The sequence below is a fragment of the Genypterus blacodes genome, unplaced genomic scaffold, assembly GCF_046128005.1.
Source record: "Genypterus blacodes isolate CSIRO-AG114 ecotype Tasmania unplaced genomic scaffold, CSIRO-AGI_Gbla_v1 ptg000030l_1, whole genome shotgun sequence".
NCBI classification, from domain to species: domain Eukaryota; kingdom Metazoa; phylum Chordata; class Actinopteri; order Ophidiiformes; family Ophidiidae; genus Genypterus; species Genypterus blacodes.
Genome location: NW_027466843.1, coordinates 900,311 through 917,275, shown reverse-complemented (window position 1 = coordinate 917,275; position 16,965 = coordinate 900,311). Strand labels below are relative to the sequence as shown.

General features: G+C 41.8%; 1 protein-coding gene and 1 long non-coding RNA gene across 4 annotated transcripts; one reads left to right on the top strand and one right to left on the bottom strand.

Annotated features, from left to right (window-relative positions):
* Window positions 1-1,721: 1,721 nt before the first annotated feature.
* slc44a2 (solute carrier family 44 member 2 (CTL2 blood group)) lies at window positions 1,722-16,571 on the top strand. 3 transcript variants are annotated; one of them, XM_076145287.1, is made up of 22 exons: window positions 1,722-2,017; window positions 6,988-7,036; window positions 7,201-7,274; window positions 7,616-7,700; window positions 7,816-7,900; window positions 7,994-8,110; window positions 8,220-8,280; window positions 8,400-8,523; window positions 9,262-9,345; window positions 9,916-10,028; window positions 10,121-10,252; window positions 10,418-10,517; window positions 10,762-10,854; window positions 11,229-11,313; window positions 11,450-11,712; window positions 12,058-12,152; window positions 12,621-12,724; window positions 12,810-12,883; window positions 13,116-13,186; window positions 13,277-13,365; window positions 13,456-13,540; window positions 13,829-15,439. In XM_076145287.1, the coding sequence occupies exons 1-22, from the start codon at window positions 1,981-1,983 to the stop codon at window positions 14,323-14,325; spliced, it is 2,517 nt and encodes an 838-aa protein (XP_076001402.1). In that variant the 5' UTR covers window positions 1,722-1,980; the 3' UTR covers window positions 14,326-15,439. The 3 variants fall into 3 exon arrangements, with proteins under 3 accessions (XP_076001402.1, XP_076001400.1, XP_076001401.1); XM_076145285.1 differs by lacking the exon at window positions 13,829-15,439 and adding an exon at window positions 15,834-16,571 and having other exon boundaries at window positions 1,802-2,017; XM_076145286.1 differs by lacking the exons at window positions 1,722-2,017; window positions 13,829-15,439 and adding exons at window positions 5,860-5,998; window positions 15,834-16,571.
* Window positions 5,993-8,377, bottom strand: LOC142994565 (uncharacterized). Its single transcript, XR_012961412.1, has 4 exons — window positions 8,311-8,377; window positions 7,551-7,748; window positions 6,181-6,530; window positions 5,993-6,106 (listed from the first exon to the last, which is right to left on the bottom strand). It is a non-coding gene; the product is annotated as an uncharacterized LOC142994565 (long non-coding RNA).
* Window positions 16,572-16,965: the final 394 nt, after the last annotated feature.

Sequence of the window (16,965 nt, the reverse complement as noted above, 5' to 3'; positions counted from 1 at the left end):
TACAATCAATATTCCCGTCTATGAAATCTCAGCAATCACATATGAATAACAAAACTTATTAGACGTTAAGAAGTTACAATGATCTGATAAATAATGCACAAACACAAACACACAAACCCTACACATGTACACACAAACCATACACATGTACACACAAACCATACACATGTACACACAAACCAAACACATGTACACACAAGCCATATAATAACAGAGACTCTCTAAAGATACAGCAAACTAATGATTCGTATTTTTCCCGAACAATGGATAATTAGTTTTAAGTAATAACAGGGTTGTCAAACAATTGTCAAACTGAATCAATTCTGTTAAGCAATTCCCTTCTCCAAACACTACTCCTCCTACTTTTGTAACAGAATCCGAATACCTCAGAATATATAATGCAAGAAACCACAAATCAAGTACACACACTATGAAGTTCTATCAGAGTTGGCAGCCATTTCTCTCCTATGTCACAGATCTACAGGCTATGCCAGACCAAAGACTGGACTTTGGAGCACTGCCGAGGTGCACCTGAGCAAGGCACCGAACCCCCAACTGCTCCATTGGCGCCGTATAATGGCTGCCCTGCACCCTCTCTGTAATGCATGTGTTTGTGTGTGTGTGTGTGTGTGATATGAGGGGGTGCAAGATAAATTTTGTGCATCTAAGTATCTGAAGCCAAAACACCAAACAGTTTCTTTATCACAGGCAGGCCAGGATGGGGTGTGTGAATGTGGGTTTGTGTGACTGTAGGGGTGGGGGTTGAGTCGAGTCTTTGGGTGGGATTTCTCCCCTTTTTGATTTTCTCCTCTCCCCCTCCAGGTGTCTCTTTTTTGGCTCCTTTTCTCACACCACAGCCTATGATGCCATCAGTAGCTGCCTGCACAGCTGTATGACGTCATCCCGTAAAAACTGCACCTACGAGATCATTGAAACTAACAACATTGATGCAAACTGCACAAAGACCAAGTTTTTGAACTTGTCAAAGACATCATTTGGTTTTAAATTACGAGTGAATATTATATAATAGCTCAAAAGGTCAATGTTGCAATTGCCTGGCGACACCCTGATCTATAACGTTTCAGAGAAAAAGAGTGTGAGATGTTTTGATTGACTGAACATTACACAGCTTTGGGTGTGTCTCTTAGTTTGGGTGTATGTCTATAGTAACAACAAGCCTTTTGGATGCAACATGATATCATTTGCTCAGTGTTACATTATTCAACACTTGAATAACACACGTATGTATAACACATACATGTAACACTTTGTAAGGTGAGGTAGAGTATGGTTACCTGTGTTACCTGTACCTTGTGTCATAGTTTGTAATGGTTTCTCTGAAGTACAGCCCCGCTCTGTACAATGGTGTTTAGCATTCCACACCAGAAAGTGTTCTCAAAGGCTGCTGTCAGGGCAGAAAGAGAGAGCTCAGTGATATCTCAGCAGTTATATTTAACTCATGCAGGCAAGTGTTACTTAATTACGTGTTACTTAATTCTTTTTGTCATTAGGTCATTTATCTACCAATGATGATGGTCCAAATTATGTAATTTGTTTTTGATATTTGAAAAAAGGCATTAATACATAACATAAATAATGCTTATAAAATCTAATAAATAATCTAATATCATACTTGTACTGAGGGCGTTGGTTTTACACGCTTCTCTAAATGGATATTGTCCATTAGCGCACACCAGAGGCTGCACATTCCATTAAAGTAGCGGCAAGGCATATGTTGGGTTTGGCCCGCCCCTGCGCGCTGTGATTGGCTTAAATAACTGCCATTTAACATCTTCCCATCTCTGATTGGCTGCCAGTGCTCTCCGCCTGCCTGGAATGCGCCGTGGTTTGCTTTGGGGCTGTGTCTCCTTCTGTCTTCACAATATCCGAGCAGTGGGACACAGTTATTGATGCCCCCGTTTCGTCTACATTTCCATGGTAACCGTCCTGTGTGAGGTTTAATCCGCATCGCCTGTGAGAATGGAGCTGGAGGAGAAAAACCCGGATGCGAAATATGGTAAGAAGTGTTTCAATGTTTGATTGCTGTTTGTCATTTTTCTCCAAACGGGCGAAGACATGGAAACAATGACTGCAATGGATGGATGGGTGTGACAGCATGGGATTTACGCATCCTCACCCTCTAAACCCGGCTTGTTTTCCACTCTTTAATCTGAGATACTGCTTTAGGATTAAATATCTTCCCTTTTTCATTAGAGACGACACAGTAAATGTAGGATTCTACGTGTAGATGTTTGTTTGTCAGTACTTTGCCTTGTTGTTTTTACAGCCCGCACAAACCAAATGGCCTCACACGAAACGTCATATCACTGATTACATAGACATCTTCAACTGTAGTGCCTAATTAAGAAAGGTAGATAGTCGTTTGCAGATGACTTAGAACTGTATTTAGGTCGTACATTAAATTAGGTCATTATTGAGGCTATTCAATTGGAGCGTAAGAGAATGTAAAAACAGGCGTGGGTGGCATGAACAGGGGTATGTTTGGGTCATTATGTTTTGTTCCTGGCACACACACACACACACACACACACACACAGACAATGTCAAAGTTCATAATCTTTACCAGCCCAAAATGTGACTCATCACAGCGAGACATGAACAAGGTAGCATGTTACCTGATGCTGCCGTTCTGTCTGTTCAGGGTTTGTGGTTTCTATGGACTGCTGAGTCATGAACTTTTCACAAGTAGTGTTTTTCTTGCTGTAATGTCTCATGTCAGTGCTGTTAGAGAATGGATGTAGACCTCTAAACAGCAAACCACAGTCTTCATACTGACAATTAATGAGGACAACGCTAATGCTCGACCTGAGCTTTCCTTTCACAATAGACAGCAGTTGCTCCCACCAGTAAGCCAGCCCACGCCCACTGTCTCTGAGATAAGTGCTCATCCTCTCCAGTCGATCAGTGAAGTTCCCAGTGCCGAGCTTCATTTCCCTGCTGCTTTCCTGTTACCATGTAAACAGCCCTTTTCCCTCAGCTCCCCTCCCCCAAGGAAGCTAAGAGGTCATAAACTGCAGCCCTCTTTAACTGGACGTTGTGCTGTATTCCATGCAAATACGCAACACACATCCAGCTCACTTAAATTCTTAAAATACAGATATATTAAGCTGTACTGACAGTGTGACCATGCAGGCTGTCTACTTCAGTCATGTTTCCCTCTGCCTAACTTAAGGAGTGTGCGTGGAATCAGACAAGCTGCAGCCTGCACAGCCTCGGCTGTGTCAAGCCTCGCCTGCTTCACCAGACTGAATCAAGAGACATCGGTCAATAAGAAGCTGGCAAACACTCCGATGCAGTACACACACAAACACACACACACACACACTAGTGCTGACTGCTCACAATGATGCCTTGTCATTTTGACTGTGGCCGATGGTTGGCTGGATCAGACAAATTGTGATGTGAACACTCTTTGTTAGGTGCAGACATGGCTGCAGATCAGAGCCAGTGTGTGTCAGTTTGTCAGCTTACAAGTGTTTAGACCTTCAGAAGAACAGGCCCTTTAATGTGCGTCCTTCATTGTCTCTTCAAGATCATGTGAAGAGACATGTCATGTCATGTCAGCTGCTTAGTGTCTGTCATACCCCAGCCTCTGCATCTCCATCAAATACAGACTAGTAACTAACCTCACTTACTTACATGCAACATCCTAAATCAAAGAAAAATGCAAGAAAATCTCATCACGTATCATTGTATTGTATGTAAAGCACACACACTCAACCACAGTGGCCACTAACCCATTAAGGTAGCCAGGGAAGACTCATCTGACAACCCCTCTGGGCACATTAGTGAATCAGTCATGACATCATCACTTCCTCAGACACACACGTGCGCACATACACATCAGGATTGAAAATTCCTTTTAAGATTTAAGTCAGGAAACCCAGTTAAGATAAATGGAAATGCTCCTTTAAAGCATTTGCGTACATTTCAAAGCATCACCTGTTTTATGTAACTGTCACATTAAATGTCACTGTTACCTAATCACATAAACATCAAGACCACATGAAAGAAGCTACTGCAGCTACTGCAGCTTTCAATGTGGTCCACCAGGTCAGGTCACAATGACTTACTGCCTTGAAGCACAAAGAAACACACTTCCTCCTGCACTAAATGGAGCTAAAACTTTATACTTTATAAACAAAATAGAAATACAAAGCTGATTGAAGACTCACTTTCAACTTACTACTGCCAGAGTGAAGAGAAAATATACACAAAGTGATGGTAAGAAGGAGGAATGCGAATATAAATTTGTTTTTGACATTTAAATAAATACTATACAGTATAAGCAAAATTACCTTCCTGATTCCCACCTTCAAGTACCATCTAATTTATGTAACATTCTATATATTTGTATGTAGAAATCGATACAGAAACTTTATAATGTAATTATTACATTAGTGGAGAATAATTCTGTTTCTCCCTGATGGACATGGCCATTTACTGCATTGAATAGTTATAGTATAGAACTATAAACCAGCAGTGATGTAGGGAAATCCATGAATATGCATCAGTGGAGAATTGAATTGAAGTCGTTGACAGATTCTGTCCATTTCTCTGGTAAAGGGACAGAGCGAGACACGAGTGATGAAGAATTTTGTGTAACACATTGATTGATGCCATAGCAGGTCGAGATTTGCCTGAACATGTTCGTGCTCTTAGGGGAGGGTTTGCTTTTAAAGAATAGATCTGCGCTGTATCAAACCCAAAGTGGTGGGGGGTTGAGTATTTTGCTGGGTCAATAGTTAGTATTGTATTTCATACTGTGGGACGCTGTCAGTCTGTCACATGGCAGCAGAGGTGGGCAGGTCATGTGCCACCACAGAAACATGTAGGATGGTCTTATCTCTTATCTCTGCAATACATCGTCTCCTATTTGTCGGCGCTCACATTACGCCATAACACGTCATTGTCTTAACAATGATCAGAACATTTTTGGGATGGTTTTGTCCATTGTTTCAGATCATCTGTGTCGTCTACTTACGGCCCTCTGTAGTGGTCAATCCTGATGGGTCAGTCGTGGTATTTGCCAGTCAATTATGTCCCCATAATGGACCTCCCATGTGGGTACTTTGGGTGTTTGCTGCCATGTATCATTATGCCTGCTGACAGTCACAGCTAAGAAGGGACTCGACTCACTATTTTTCTTAAGGCCTGTCACAAGTTCCCAGAGCAGCCACATACAGCCCAAAGTCAAGTCCTAAAATTGCTCATTGTTGTCTTAGCAACAGTGAGAAACTCCCAAAGGAATTTAATTTAGAATGATATGAAACATCGGAAAAAAACAGATCCCCACAATGGAACTGGAACCAGCACGTGTTTCTACATGATATGTGACTGTGGTTGAAGTGACGAGCTGGAAAGTAGCGGAAACAGGAAGTAGAGGAAACGTGATATTTTAGCATGATTACATTATATTTACACTATAATAGTTTGGGTGCAGTTTACGCTTTGAAAGCACAGCTGAAACTGAAGGAAACAGTTAATAGAGTTTGATCATCGTCATGTTGATTCAGTTAAGGCTCATAATGACTATTGTGATGGAGTGAAAGACTGTTTTGATTTCTGTGCATTCCAATGGCCGGATCAGTTTGAAGCCAGTGTTGTTACAGCACACACTGAGCAGAGTGTGTGTCAATACCAGCTACTGTATCTGGCAGCAGCAGGTTCACGAGCCGGACCATAAATCTTTGTTGCTTTTACTCGGCTATTTGATGCTTTTTTAGCTATTGGCCGTGATCCACACTGAGAGGGGAGATGAGCATGCTGGGGCGGGGGGGAAGCTTTGACCACATTTTTTAAAGAGAAAGAAGGAAGTGAAGCAATTGAAGGGTAGGAGACACAGACTTCATACAGGAAGGAGACCTAGAAAAACTTAGAGCACTTAAGTGCGCAGTGCACCGTGAAATCAATAAAGACCTCCGTGACAAGAGCTGAGAGAGAAACAACAACCAAATGACAAGATACAAAAGACACGGTACTGTAACTGTCATAGAGAGACTGACTGCTGGAACTGATGCACAATGGGGCAGAGCTTAATTTGCTTCTGCTTATTATATATTGACATGATTAGAGTTTGTTAGAGCTCACCTCTAAAATGTCACTGTATTCTTATTCCAGAGCATTTGAAAAGACAGCATGAGACAGGTTTTGTCTTACCACTGCTGTTGCTGCAGTCTGCTGTTTGGTTTTCTCTTAACAGGATGTAGCACAAGGCTGCTTTGTTTACGTATGGCTGAGCTCCTCAACCGGATTTTCTGACTATTACATTTATCAGAGACGCCGTGTGAATAATACACAGTTAGAAAGGCAGATTCGTCCTCATTGTGGGGATTTATGTTCACGAGCAGTATGAGCGCACGATGATCTCACTCTGCGGATGAGGCGAGGTGGGCTTGGTTGATGCTTCTGACGTGTTTCCATGGCGGCCAGCGATGTCCACAGGGAGCTTCTAGTCTCCGGGGAGCCATTTTGTGGGTTGCTAAGCGTATTGGTCCCAATGAAGAATCCTATTGTTGTGGAAAATGTCTCGGCTTTGTCAATACACACGATGCCTCACACATGTTGTAGTCATCTATTATTCATTTACATTGTGTGGGTGCTCAGTGTATGGATGTGACCTAAATACATCCAAAGCCAACATCATCACAGTTATTTTGTAGTTACCACACAATTCTTAAGTGTTTGCATGTCCCAAAAATCAACTGTATTGCTGGTTTCTGCTCACATCAAGTCACAAACTCAAAAAATCACAGGATCAACCTCATGCGTGGATGTGTGCTGGACCAAAACTGAGAAGTTTGCAGCATGAGTGTGAAACTTTGCTGTTCACCCACGCAGCACAGAAGATCACAGCGTGTGTGTGGGACAAGTGGAGCCATTTTCAACAACTTCACTTAACTTTGTTGGTTTTGGCCAAACTTTACAGGGGACATGAACAAACCTGTCTTCTCTTTTTATCTCCAGGGGAGTCCAGGAAGTTTGACCCCAACTTCAAAGGGCCGATACAAAACAGGTAAGTCTGTTTCAATGTCAGTGAGCATTGTCCTGTACCAGAGAAGACACCAAATAACAATGAAATGTGATCCTCTCCTCTCCTCTCCTCTCCTCTCCTCTCCTCTCCTTTCCTTTCCTCTCCTCTCCTCTCCTCTCCTCTCCTCTCCTCTCCTCTCATCTCAGGAGTTTCACAGATGTCCTCTGCTGTATTGTGTTCATCTTAGCCTTGTTGGGGTACTTTGCTGTGGGCATCATTGGTAAGATTCCATAATATAAAATGTTTAATCCTTTAAAACTTTGAGTGGTTTTTAATCAGATTGTGTATTTATTATTAATTAGGAAAAATAATAAAAAGTGGTTATATTGAATTAAGTTAACATGTCGACAGCGACTTAGAGATATGCTCACATTTTATTATTTAGAGTGGAGGTTTGTATGAAAATAGGAAAATGGAGGAGTTGCCATCTTGTGGGTGTGCAACATTAGTTAGGTGCTAAACATGAGCAGTGTGGGTGATATGCAATATTTATCACCTTTTGATGGTGTGGTCATATTTCCCCTGCCTCAGTATGAGAAAGTGTCTGTCTTCTCTTTGCAGCCTGGTCCCAGGGTGACCCCAGGAAAGTCATCTATCCCACAGACAGCAGGGGACAGTTCTGCGGACAGGCTGGGACACCGCTGGAGTGAGTCCAATAAGATATGACCCAGAGAGTGAAATGTGATCTGATACCCTACAGAGTGCAATAAGACACATGCACCGTGACAAAAATACAAACATCTCCTCTTCCTACCTGACAGGAAGAAGCCTCTGCTGTTCTACTTCAACATCCTCAAATGTGCCAGCCCAATGGTGCTGCTGGAGCTGCAGTGTCCCACAACACAGGCAAGATACAAGATCTGCCCCATGATTATTTTTTGGAATATTTGCTCGGATTTAGGTTAGCCTCTTTAAGTGTATGTTGTTGTTTCTGTGCAGTTATGTGTGGAAAGCTGTCCTACCAGGCATCTCACGTTGATAAAAGCCAAGTTAAACAAAGAAGATCAAGAGTACTACAAACAATTCTGCAGAGAAGATGTGGACATCTCCAAAATGGTGGGCACAGATGCAAAGATTACTGAGATTATTTTCATGGTTAATTTGATGCGGTTGAGTCTAACAAGTATTAAAATTGTCAACTGAAGGCTGGTTTTGCTTGTTTCAGAGTGCTCCTGACATCCTGAAGGAAGGCTTGTGTCCCTCTATGCTCGTGCCCAGTAGAGCCTGTAAGTGAGAAGCTGGTTTAAGTTACTCACCGAGTTCTTGTAGGTGTGATGTGATGTAGATTCTGAGTGAGGCCTCGCTCGCAGATTTGCACGAGCTGATCATCTATTTCATTGCGCAGTTACGCGCCGCTGCCTTCCTGCGTTGGAAACATTAAAGGGTGGAGTGGTAGTGGTGGGCAACGAGACTATCATTGATACCGGAGAGGGCAACATCAATGCCACGGAGCTGCTGGTGGCGTCAAAGTGAGTGGATTGTGGGACGACACGTGCAACGCTGAACACACACACACACACACACACCAAATAAGATGTCATGGCAGATTTGCAAACTTTTATATTAAACAATAAGTATATACATAAAATGATGTCATAATTCTAATACTTGAGGTTTACTGTTAATGTTACAGTTACTGTTTAATGTAGTTTTTACCATACTGTCCTCCTTTGATGAAAGTTTCAAATAATCTCCGTCAGTATTTAGCCATTGAAGTATTACGTCCATATCAAGTCTTTTATCACCAACTTTGAGTAATCCTTGCCAAAACCAATGTCAAATTTTCGTTTTATCTTTATCAGCTAAAATTAAAATCTGACAGGCACCAAATTCTTCAGATTGAGCAATGCATTTCCTCAGAAAATACATGTTGTTGAAAGGGGTGGGTGAACTAATTCTGGTCACATGTGAAGCTGCGCTGTGTCATCATACCACACCCATCATATAACTCACCGCTTCACCCTCAGTAATCAAGGGAGGGAAAATAACTCTCACGCTGATGCTACAGATGCAGAATTAACTGCTGCTCAATATGGCAGAGCGCAGACATTTATAACAACCAACACACCAGTAAATAACCATCATCTCAAACCATACAAGCCCTGAGCTCAACGTGTGTCAGTATGTTTGTAATAAATGATTATTTAAATACTCAGTGGGTGCCAGCACTAATCTTGAGTTTCAGAATTAATTTCCTTTTGTTACAGGAAGTCAAACGTGGTCGTTGAAGCGCGCCAGGTGGCCATGCGAATCTTTGAAGATTACACTCGGTCTTGGTACTGGATTTTACTGTAAGTTGTCTCATTTCCTCAGAGTTACAATGGAGTAGGATTGCAGTCAAACAGCACAAAACAAGATGATAACTCTCTCTGTCACGCTAAGCTAGTTTCCTTCTTATCTATCTCATTAGAGAAGAGCTAATAAGAAGTAGAGAGGATAAGTCCAAACGCACAAATTGATAAAGACTTCAACTGAATGGCCTTGAAAAGTAGATGCTTTTTGCCAATAATTGGAACATCTGTGGAATAAGAACCAAGCATGATTCATAATACTGTATGTATAACAGCAGAATACTTTCATAGGGTTGAGGGACGAGACCACCTCCCTGTTTCCCAAAAGCATCTTAAATCGGTCCAGATTAGGGGGACTAAGGTCATCTTGGCCCTTAGCTGCTTTTGGCTTGATTTGACTTGTATTTGTTTGGGTTTAACACCAACATAACTTGTTATTTTAGGGTCTACTGTGGACATTAAAAGTCAGTAACATCCACTTTTAAATTGTCATGACAGGTTTGGAGGCTTTTATTGTCTATAGTCTGTTTGATGTTTACTCTTTTTACTCTGTGTGTTTATCCTCTCTAGTGGTCTGGTGATCGCCATGATCATCAGCCTGATCTTCATCGTCCTGTTGCGCTTCTTGGCTGGTATCATGGTCTGGGTCATGATCGTGCTGGTTATACTCGTCATTGGTTATGGTAAAGGCTGTTTAAGATCTACTCTGAATACAACAAATATATATTTTACGTTAAACATGCTATTTGGTAACTGTGGATATATTTGCCTGTAGGTATTTTCCACTGTTACATGGAGTTTGCCAGTCTGAAGGGAGAGCCTGGTTCTGATGTCACCATCAGGGACCTCGGCCTGCAGACGGACTTTGCTGTCTACCTGCAGATCAGACAGACGTGGCTGGCTTTCAGTACGCACAAACACACTTTCATTCTATAATATAGACGCATTCATGTGGGATACTAATTAAATATTCATGCACTTGACACCTTGTGACGTCTTATTGTGTTAAACAATAATTTTCAACAGTTTCCACACACAATTGTCTTTACACTCATTTCGTCCTTCTCTACAGTGATCATCCTGGCCATTGTAGAGGTCATCATCATCCTGCTACTCATCTTCCTCAGGAAGAGACTCCTCATCGCCATCGCCCTCATCAAAGAGGCCAGCAGGTCCGTGTTTAATAATGAATGCAATATCCAAGCTGTGTTAGTTATTTACTGCTGTGTGGCAATGTTCAGGGTCATTCTCTTTTTTCAGATATCAAAGTTTGCTTACTTTTGTTTGAGCTCTCCTCCCCAAATGTCACTGAGACAAAGTACACAATGTTAATGTTAATATAACTGTGGAAACGTATGCAGTACTGTCACATAGGAACTGCTCTTGTTGTCTTAACATTTTGTTTCTCTTTGTTAGAGCTATAGGGCATGTGATGTCATCGCTTTTCTACCCACTGCTGACGTTTACCCTCCTGTCCGTGGTGATCGCTTACTGGGCCATCACTGCTGTGTATCCTTCCTTGCATTAGGAACCAGTGAATAGCGTTGCTGTGTTATTCTCTCCCTCCTGTTATAAGCATGTTAGGAGACACACACACACACACACACACACGCACGCACACGCACACGCACACACGCACACACAGTAGAGCACAATCTATTGAATGTACAAGGTTCCATAAGGGTCCATTCTAAGACAAACAGGCCTGGTAAAGTGAATGCCAAACATTGCCAAAATGACTCCACCTTACAATCTATGCAAAGTCGGTGATGTAGTGTGGACAGAATTATCCACCAAAACCTTTACATCTAAAAAAATATTAATTTAAGTGTGAAGTTTCAGTGCAGCTGATTACAGTAAATGTCCTTAACAGCCCTGATCAGTTTCCTTTCCACCTCTAATGAGCAAGTGTACAAAGTGGTTAACAACTCCCTGTGTGAATACACAGGACAGACCTGTGACCCAAAGGTAAGCCACAAAATATCCCATTCAATATGTGTGTTAACTTCAAAACAGTCAGTCTGCCAGTGTGTGACTTGTGACTTGTACCTGGTTCTATTTTGAAGTATTTTCCAATGACTGGTCTCCTCTTCTTTGTCCCCAGACTTTCAACATCTCCAACATTTCAACCGCATGTCCCGATGCTGAGTGCCTGTTTGCCTTCTACGGTGGTGAGACCCTCTACCACAAATACCTCATCCTGTTCCAGTTCTACAACGTCTTCCTCTTCTTCTGGTGCGCCAACTTTGTGACGGCCCTGGGACAGGTCACTCTGGCGGGAGCCTTTGCCTCTTATTACTGGGCCTTCAAGAAACCCGATGACATGCCGGCCTTCCCCATTTTCGCCTCGCTGGGACGGGCTCTCAGGTTAGAACCGTACAGTGTACGGGTTGTTTGCCTTTAACACACACACACGGCCTGATTTATAGAGGTAAACTATTCAGAGTTGAGATTCAGGTGATTCAAATCAGTCTGGTCTTGTCCACTCCTCTGAGCTTGCTGATACCCTCTGAAAATCCTGTTGTAATCTTGTAAATGTGAAGCGCCATTTTGTTCTCCATTACCAGCAGTCAGTTGTCAGGGTGACCGGATGGTAAATATTTGATTACATTTGTTAAAAATCTAACAGAAGAAGCACTGTACTGAACTGAGGTGAACAGGAATCAAATTTTGTCTGATACTTACATTTCTCTGAATCCTCTTCCTGTCCAGATACCACACAGGCTCGTTGGCTTTTGGTTCTCTGATCCTGTCTCTGGTCCAGGTCATCCGGGTGGTTCTGGAGTATCTGGATCACAAGCTCAAAGGTCAGACACATGTGGACATTGACTTCATACTTACAAATGACTGACTAGTTACAAAATAAATGTTAGGGTTGCATCATACATTCATTAGTGACCTTCTGACTGTTCTGTTGCTAAGTTGGTCACTATGGTTACTAATAAGCACTTACTGTGTGGATGAGGGGATAAGCTGTTGCTCCAATCAACCAAGGCCTGGTTGAAATGCCACTGTGATACACAGGTGATACAGGGATACCCAAGAGATGATAGTTGTAAATAACTGTTCTCCCGCTTTGTGGTATCGTAAACAGTTTAACCCAACTACGAGATTGGATCTAAAACCTTGGCTCTGAAATGAAACGTTTATTAGATAAATGAACAGGAAGAAATCAGGATATCACAGTGACCTAGCAGTCTAATCAGCAGCCAGGTTATTCCATGATTGTAAGTGAGAACCCCGCCATGCCCCATTCTCCCTCTCACCCTCTTTAGGTGCCCAGAACAAGTTTGCCAAATTCATGCTGAAGTGCATGAAGTGCTGCTTCTGGTGTTTGGAGAAATGTATCAAGTTCCTCAACAGAAACGCTTACATCATGGTACGTTTTTTTGTTTGTATAAATGGATACAGCTGCTAATCAGGTCTGATCAGGTTCAAAAGGATAACTTCTGTTTCCACCACAGATCGCCATCTATGGAAAAAGCTTCTGTACATCAGCCCGCGACGCTTTCTTCCTTCTCATGAGGAACATTATCAGGTGGGAATTAGCTCCCTAGATGTCACTATTGGTGCTATCGTTTACAATTATCATTCATATGCAGTTTTTGGTTTTTCTGAAAAAGGATTATTGTATGAGAATAAGGATTAAAGGTTATATGTTTCTTTAAATTTTGGACTGTTCAACTACCCACCACCACTCACTCAATATTTACCGTATTCCTCCACTACTTCAATGTATTTGCTTATATATCCTGCTTCTCTCCATACAGGGTGGCAGTTTTAGACAAGGTGACTGACTTCCTGCTGTTTCTTGGCAAGCTCCTCATTGTCGGAATTGTTGGTGAGGATTTTTGATCTTGGAACGAAGTTAGATCAAACCCTCTTTTCCAATTGGAACCCACTAAATTGTCACCTTCTCGTTTCTGTACAGGGATCTTCTCTTTCTTCTTCTTCTCTGGAAGAATTAAAGCTGTAGAGGAGGCTGCCCCATCTCTGAACTACTACTGGGTGCCCATTCTGGTGAGGGGAAAACATCTGCAGTGTATAATGTGATCACTGGCTTTGGTTTGTGTCCATGAAGAAAGTCTGATTAAGATTATCTCTAACTAGACGGTGGTCGTGGGTTCCTACCTCATCGCTCATGGCTTCTTCAGCGTGTACGCCATGTGTGTGGACACACTGTTCCTGTGCTTCTGTGAGTAGCTCATGATTGGCATGTTGTTGAAGTCTCAGTGTTATGATGTCGTTCTTTCTGCTTTCTGTCCTCTTTTTAAGGCAAAAGGCCTCTGACTGAGTTGCTGGTTTCCTCCTTTTCCTGCCAAGTTGCTAACTATTCTTCTCTTTGTCTTATTTCTCCCATTAATTTCACCTTTTTACTTTTATTTTAACACTTTCCCCTTTCCATAATTATTTTGTGTTTTCAATTTTCCCTAATTTTCCATTAACCCAATCAAACATCACACATCGCACACATATCCAAAAGGTGAGGACTTGGAAAGAAATGACGGCTCGTCTGACAAGCCTTACTACATGTCGCCTGAGCTGCACGAGATCCTCAGTAAAGTACCGATGGAGGAGGATGGCGTTGATCAGGCACAGACCACGGAACTGAACGCTGTGCGAACAGAGGAGGAGACCCCACTGCAGAAGCAAGATGGAGAGATCCAACTCCAACAGCAGGATGAGCTAAAACAGGAACCAGAGGAGGAGCAGCCCCTGCAAGCTAAGACAGACGCCGAAGAGCCACAAGAGGAGAAGACCGAGGAGCAAATAGGAACAGTCATTGATGCAGAGGAGGCTGAAAAGAAAGAAGAACCAGAGGTGAAGGAACCGGAAGAAAAGCAGGTTTTCAAAGATGAAAAAGAAGAAAAGAAGAAAACTGAGGACGCGGGTGCAGGTGCTGAGAAAGAGCCAGGCGAAAAGAAAGACGAAGAGGAGGAACGTAAGGAGGAGAATCCTCCGTCTGCACCACAGGAGTAGATGTAAAGGCAGAAACAGTGAGGCGTGGTAACCCTCATCAGCTTCACATGCAAAACGAAAGAACTGTACTTACGACTTTGTGATATGGACCTGTTAAATGTACGACATACGAGCTAAAATCGATTTGCCTTGAAGTGTCAGTGCTGTGGCCTCCGGATGGAGATGGTTGTCGTAGACGTGTGAAGGTTGAAGCAGGTCAAAAGCCCAGTGCATAATCTGTAGCTTGAAAACGCGCCGTTGTTTTGGTTTTAGACAGTGCTGGTTTTTATATTGTGAAGATGTGTGTAACATTGTGAGTGCTGAACCCGTGCCTGATTAGTGTCACTAACATTTGCTGTCTTAATCCCGTGAAGGAATGCACTACAAACACTTAGTACCGCGTTTACAGTCCAAAACAAACCCTACACATCTCCATCAATGGGGGAATTTCTTCACTGTTTACAACAAAACCAGCTGACGCCAAAATGTTACAGACGTATTTGATACACCGTATGAATACTGGGACTTTTTTCCTACTGAACTGTGTGTATATATATATATGCAGTAGTGTACACATTAGCTATTCTTTTGCTTCAATCTTGTAGAGATCTTTCCCAAGATCATTTAGCCACCTCCATGCCTTGGTATTTCAGGTTGTGTTCCCATGACTACACCACTGACTACACCGTCCAGTTGTTTATAGACCCTACTTGTCTTGCTCTGTCCTCTCTCCTCTCAGCCTCCTCGTCTCTGTCTCTCTGAGTGCTGCATGGTGTTGACACGGCCTTTTGAATGCTTGCCACTAACGTCTCAAATCTCTGGATGCTTTTGTAATTTTCCTTGTCACCTTGTGAACGATGTAAGTTGCTTTTCCAGTGACACTGATGACATTCCATATTTATTGGATGTAGTTCTTGATTAAAGGTAATTGTATTTAATCGCTGTAGTTTTGTTATGGAAAACCACTTCATTCATTGACTTCATTTTAGGGGATGAATGAAGAAAGGTTCTTGCATTACATACGTTCCGTACACATCCACGGCCAAAAATAATCACATGAATGTACAGATAAAAACATTAACTGCATTTAATTATTTAATTTGACATATACTTCCCTTACCTGCCTGTTGGGTTTGAAATTTAAAGACGTAACATTCACGAGGGTCTGGGTCTGGACACTATTCTGGATTCCATGCTCTCTCTGCTATTTTCAGTGTATTCTGGAACAAAATACAACAAGACATCAACCAGGATATCATACTAATCAGACTCCTGCTGGTTCCTTGAACTGATGTTGCCCTTTTCCACTGTAGCTGCCACCAAAAAGGCTTGATGAGGGCGAAGGCTTTGAATTGGTCTTAATAGTCAAGATTCAGTTAAAGTAGATCATTGATAGAGGATGCTGAAATCAAACGCACACACGCACACACGCGCACACACACACACACACACGTACAGTACACACACAGGTGATGCCTGTCTGATTCTGCTTGGGAAACATCTCTCAACTTCTTGTGTCCGTGTAACAGTGGAGGACATGGAGCGCAACGATGGGACAGCGGAGAGACCATATTTCATGTCACAGAGCCTCCTCTTCCTACTGAAGAAGTCCAATGAAGAGACCAAATCTGTAGAATAACACACGAGTGTGTGTTTGTGTGTGTGTGTGTGTGTGACTCTGTATGTATGTTTTCATGAACAAATGGAGAGCGGGATGTTAAGTGCCATGTACAGTGTGCCTTATACATATTTGTGATGATGCTGCAGATGAGCAGCAGAGTTCATGTCCATCGCAGAGTATTACAGGTGGGATTCATGTATTAGTCTCTTATATTGTCGATCATTCTGTTACAAAGGTTTAAGATCATTGCTTTATTTTTTAATACAGAAGGAATTTGGGAGCTTGTGTTAGTTGCAGATAACATTTAATTTAGATAAGAGTTTGATTCAGAAAGTCATGCTTTTATTTTGGTCTTATGTGACTGTGTGTGTGTGTGTGTGTGTGCGTGCATGTGTGTGTGTGTATGTGTGTTATAAGGGTTTCAGTCAGAGACCTTAGTTTACAGTAGATGTCACCTGTGCTCCAATCACCCAGTGAAGCTTCATTGATTCCATTGAGACAATTGCACTGTTTGAAATGAGTTTACCAAAGCAGTAACGTCCCTAAACTGCAGGCTATTAAAGCATAGGATTGTTACTAATGCATGTCGCTTTAAGAGATTACAGATGGCCCAAGTCATTTTACTTGGTTTCCTCTTTTTTTAAAATAGGGTCTTTAAAAAAGTCCGTTCAAGGTTTGAGGTTATGACGCATTGTTAATGTTCAGATGTTGTATTTGTATAAGTTCTACATTGCATTTTGTTTTGATGTAAACTAATAAACTTTGTGTTGCCTTAACTGTGTTCAAAGAAAATAGAAGAGAATCAACTCTTACAATAACAATTAATTTAAAATAATGAAATATAATATAAAGTTAAGTAATATTCTTGATTAGAAATAATTGTTCTAAACTTGTAGATTTTGGGACATTTTTCTGTATTATTACTTTCTTAAATTTTTCTTAAATAGTTGTTTTTCCTAAAATGTTTGGTAGGATTTTGTCAGACTTTTGTACATTTTCTGTAAAGGTTAAGTAGACAATCAAGACCTGCCTAAAACTAT

Excerpts from the sequence above, each read along its gene's own strand:
- slc44a2 (XM_076145287.1), top strand. The coding sequence starts at position 1,981 with ATGGAGCTGGAGGAGAAAAACCCGGATGCGAAATATG. Across the intron at positions 10,855-11,228 it reads TACTGGGCCATCACTGCTGT|TTTCCTTTCCACCTCTAATG; the intron begins GTATCCTTCCTT and ends AGCCCTGATCAG. Across the intron at positions 12,153-12,620 it reads TCTGGATCACAAGCTCAAAG|GTGCCCAGAACAAGTTTGCC; the intron begins GTCAGACACATG and ends CACCCTCTTTAG.